Source organism: Rhinopithecus bieti, unplaced genomic scaffold, assembly GCF_001698545.2.
Source record: "Rhinopithecus bieti isolate Rb0 unplaced genomic scaffold, ASM169854v2 scaffold_37503, whole genome shotgun sequence".
In the NCBI taxonomy this organism is placed as follows: domain Eukaryota; kingdom Metazoa; phylum Chordata; class Mammalia; order Primates; family Cercopithecidae; genus Rhinopithecus; species Rhinopithecus bieti.
In genome coordinates, this window is record NW_016815616.1 from 682,039 (window position 1) to 686,740 (window position 4,702).

General features: G+C 52.8%; 1 protein-coding gene across 3 annotated transcripts in view; it reads right to left on the minus strand.

Moving 5' to 3' along the window:
• Nucleotides 1-264: 264 nt before the first annotated feature.
• Nucleotides 265-4,702, minus strand: part of PNLDC1 (PARN like ribonuclease domain containing exonuclease 1) — a 27,027-nt gene continuing 22,589 nt past the window's right edge. For all 3 annotated transcript variants that reach the window (XM_017853504.1, XM_017853503.1, XM_017853502.1), the window contains 6 exons: nucleotides 4,295-4,348; nucleotides 3,773-3,815; nucleotides 2,261-2,360; nucleotides 1,796-1,971; nucleotides 1,565-1,663; nucleotides 265-512 (listed from right to left, as the gene is read on the minus strand). In XM_017853504.1, coding sequence (XP_017708993.1) covers nucleotides 449-512; nucleotides 1,565-1,663; nucleotides 1,796-1,971; nucleotides 2,261-2,360; nucleotides 3,773-3,815; nucleotides 4,295-4,348 — 536 coding nt within the window. In that variant the 3' untranslated portion in view covers nucleotides 265-448. The remainder of the gene's footprint in view (nucleotides 513-1,564; nucleotides 1,664-1,795; nucleotides 1,972-2,260; nucleotides 2,361-3,772; nucleotides 3,816-4,294; nucleotides 4,349-4,702) is intronic.

A 4,702-nucleotide genomic window follows, 5' to 3' on the forward strand; every position in this document is an offset into this window, starting at 1 on the left:
GTCCCCACTGCACATGACTTTCCCTCTTCTGAGCTCTACCTCCTTCCTTTACTAAACTTCGGAAGGCCATTCCTCTGAACTAAGTCAATAACAGCCAGTAACAAGCCATTAGTTTTTCTCCCGGAAATAACGTCGCCTTTTCTTCACCTGGTGTCCAGCTCCTAGCACAATGACCTGCTTGTGAGACATGAGCTGAAATCCCAAGGTGCTGACTGCTCTGCCTGCATTTACAGAAAGAAAAGTTCTGGCCACACATACAGGTGTGATACCCAACGACTGATTTATCATTGAGAGTGCTGACAGAATTTCGTGTTCAGGACATAACAGAATTTCTAGAAACGACCAAACAGATCCATCTGCAAACAGAATCTGATTTACACAAACACACCCAGCACACCTTCCAGAGAGCATGGGGACCTGAGGGTGGCCGCAGGAGGCCTCGCTGCGCTCAGGGACCAGGTCTTCCGAAGATGAACGCGAGAAGGGCCCAGGCAGTCACTATGCCACAGACTCTGCAAGACAATGACACTTATCAGTGGCCGGGGCACCCAGCAGGCCGAGAGGCGCCGACGCAGGCTTGCCCCTCTTCCTTCCCAGCCCTGTGCACGCCGATGTTCTTTCTCTTCGTCACTCTCCCAGTGCCAACGCTGAACTTCTGCCTCTCAAGGTAAGGCTGGCTCTGGGATGCAAACCGCAGGTGGAAAGAAAAAGGCTTTGCAGCGGGGCTCAGTGCTTCTTCAGCAATGCTGTTTCCTAACGGATGTGGCCCCTAACCCACAAGCCAGAACCTCACCAAGTTCGACTGACAGCAACTCTGCCTTTCCAGTTCAGGACCCGAACCCTGGATTCCCACTTGATCCTTCTCTGGTCTGTCGCTGACTCCACCCCGCTGCCCCCGGCTGCACTGAGCTGTGACCCAGCTGAAGCATCTCCTTCCTTCCTGACTGCTCTCATGGCATTGCCTCTACGGTCTACCCCACACGGAAGACAACCTGAGTCGGGTCATTGACCTTCTTGCCGTAACTTCCGCGATTCCCTCTCTCCTGAGAGAAGCCCAGTCCTCCCTGGGGGACCCCGGTTCCTTCTCCCTCCTTGCTGTTCTGCTCACAGTGGCCTTTCCCTGTGACTCTCCTGGCGCCTTCTGACTGGAAGGCCCCGCCCTGCTGTCCCCTCTGTCTGGCTCACTCCAAGTCTCTAATGAGGACTCCCATCAGCTCCTCTGAACTGCAGCCTGCCACCCACCCCGACCCTTCTCTCATTTTTAATAAACACTTGTCACCCAATACGTTATAGGTTTGTTTATACTGTTTATCTCCCCCAGCACGTAAACTCCATGAGAGCAGGGATTTTCTGCTTCACTGACGAGGCCCTAGAACGACGACGGTGCCCAGCACACCAGGTGCCCCACAGACAAGCGGTGAGTATCACTGAATGACGTTCAGGGCACCACACTCGTCAACAACCCCCTTGGCAACACACACCAGTGAGCGAGCTGTGCTCGAGTCAGACCACGCTGGGATGCTGGGACCCCGGGACAGGCAGGTGGCCTCAGCCCAGCACTTACTGGAGCACGCAGTTGACGTCTGGAGAGTGCCTCCAGTAGCGGTACAGGGAGATGCAGAGGGTCGGGTGGCCCCGGTACTCCTTCAGGACGTTCCGCGCGCTGCCAAAACAAGTTTGCTGTGGTCAGCCAGGCAACAGGATCGCGCCGCCTGCTGTGATCAGGCAGGTGGAGTCAGAGAGATACAGGGATGAATGCAGGAGGGGTGGGGGACGCGGACTCAGAGGCACCTACTCCTTAAACTTGTTGGTCAGGAGTAAGAACTGGCTTCTTGTGAGTCGCCTGACATCAAACTTGCAGAGATTCTGAAACTTATGGTAGACTTGCTGCTCGCTGACCCCGGGCCATCTTTTGATGCTGAGGATGAGGATGGGAGGTCGGATACTGGGATAATCTGGACCAGAAAAATTCTAGAAAACATGCAGAACACAAGAGATTTTCCACAGTGCTTCCTGACTTCTTATCCAGTCTGAAGATCAAGAGAAACTAGGAAAGGCTCTGCTTGGGGTGGGGAGGGGAAGAGAAGGAAGGATGAGTCCGTATTGGCTTTGGTGGAGAAACATGAGGGGAAAGGAAAAGCCAGCTCTTATTTCTTCAACCACTGAAATCCCTCTCACGAGTCCCAGAGAGCACTGGCCGCTTCCCAGCGAAGGCTCTGAACTCTGAACAGGGCAAGGGGGCGAAATGAGATCAACTCACGATCTTCGGGACCCCCGCGCGGATGAGGTTCACTTGGTTCACGTAAGGAGCCAGCACGTCGAGGTACTGAGGAAAGGACGACTCAGGCACGGGGTCGATGCTGCAAGGACAGAAAACCCCAAAGCTGTCGGGCACACGGAAGTTCATCCATTTCCTTGGTCACAGCCAAGAATCCGGTGACAGAACAGGAGAAGGACACTGCCTCGGACGGCCCTCTCCCCCTCCCGCCCTCACAAGCCTGGGGCTCTGGGTGCGTGCTTCCCCAGCTGGCCAATCTTAAAGCATTCTCAGTGGCCCACATAGACGCAGAGCTTCCGGACAGTCACCATCTGCTGGTGATGGCTTGGTGAGGGTCCCACTGCTGACAAACAGCAACAGACTCGGATAATCAGCACAAGACCACGATTCAGAGAAAGCCCCATGCTGTCCCCACTTGGCATGACATCAACCTTGATTCCAAAAGGGCATTCCTCATCCCACAGCCTCCTCCCACTGCCAGCGCCACCTCTGTCCAGGGAGCACACACACCCGAGCACAGGCCCCAGCAAAACCACGGGCCAACCAGACAGGCAGGGAGGGCTTTTAGGCCATGGGGATTAAAAGAAATAGATGTGTGACCCGGGGCACTGAGGTGCTCCACTACTGCTAGCTCCTTCCCTGTGCAGCACACACATACTCACCAGGGGGCCCATAAACAGCCAAACCACAAGAAAGAGGGTGAGGCTGGCACATTTCTTATTTAAGAAATAAGCTTCCCATCCATGTGTCACAGAACGTTTGTATTTATAACATCCACTGCCAAAATGGACAAATATAGGCAGGACCCAAGTTAATAGATTATAATCCAAAAAGATGTTTCTACATCAATCCCAAAGCACACATTAGAATTTTGACCGGCTCCTTCACCTGGCCGGCTAAGTCCTACTTAACAAACGTGCATGCCAAGGACGGTGCTGTAGCGTGTACACTGCAAATGTGTTTCTGGTGCCTATGTGCCCAAGGCTGCAGGCATCAAGGATGGTATTGCCATGGGGAAATGTACTGAAGATTCCAATGTGGGGTTCCATTCATCTCTCCCCAGCCTATGTACCCCCCAACAATGGATATGTCATTCATTGACCTGAACACTTTCTCCTCATACCTCATTGTTGCTTATGTGGCTGTAAGAAAACAAGTGAGAAACAGATCAAGCACACACACCAGGCTGGGAAGGACTGAGACAGGTGTCAGAACCTAAGCCTAACCCCACTGCCTTGGCCTCCTGACACCTGTGGGGATGATGGGCCACGACTCATACAGGCAGGTGCAGGGGTGGTAGGAAGGGCTACTCATGTGGCACAGGGCCATTTGTGGGCTGCTGCCCAGTCAGGGACAAGATTTCTATACCAGTGACACTTCACATTCTCCATTCTTTGGTAGGACCCTGGGACTGGGGAGGTGCTGGCTTCCAGCAAAGGCTCAATAAATCCTGACCACTGATTGAATAGCAGGATGAAAAGAAAGAATACTTACCCATGTATCTTCTGTAGAAGCAAGTGTGCCACTTTCAAAAGAACTAGGACGGAAAAAAGAAATGCAATAGAGCTTATCAAAATGTGCGTGCTCATGCTTTCTCTCATTATGTGCAAGCCAATCTGACATAAATGCAGAATCTAGGGACAGCAGGGGCATACTGCCAACAAAAAGTAAGTTTCCAGCTGGGTGTGATGGCTCATGCCTGTAATCTTAGGACACTGGGAGGTCGAGGCAGGCAGATTGCTTGAACCCAGGAGTCTGAGACCAGCCTGGGCAGCATGCTGAAACCATCTCTACAAAAAATACGAAAATTAGCCAGGTGTGGTGGCATGCACCTGTAGTCCCAGCTACTCGGGAGGATCACTTGAGCCCAGGAGGTAGAGGCTGCAGTGAGCCGAGATCCTCACCACAGAACTCTAGCCTGGGCAACAAAGTGAGACCGTCTCAAAAAAAAAAAAAAAAAAAAAAAAAAAAAAAAAAAAAAAGACAGTTTCCTTTTAAAGGAACCACAATCCTTACCTGAGCCACAGAGGAAGGCATCATATGCAGCTTCGTGGGGGCACTTTGTCTTAACTGAGGCATTTTCCACCAGGAGGAGAGAGAGTTGAGCAGTCATTAGAAACACGCCCCATCCTAGCTCACTATCCACGGCAACGGCAGCTCATACAACCTCCCCATGGTCCTGCATACCCTTCTGCGGGCCCACACTTCACCGTGGTCCTCCCCATGGTGGAGAAAGCCCCAAGCTCAGAGTTGCCTTATAAAGACCACGTTAAGGAGAAAACGGACAACTCCCAGGGCTCTTGGATGCGTCCTGGGCTCGCTCATTTGGGGCAGGAGTTACACGGAGTAAGCAAAGGAAAACCCCACACAAACCTCCCGCTCCATTGCTGTCCGGGGTGGGGATGGGGTGGGGGTGGGGGTCGA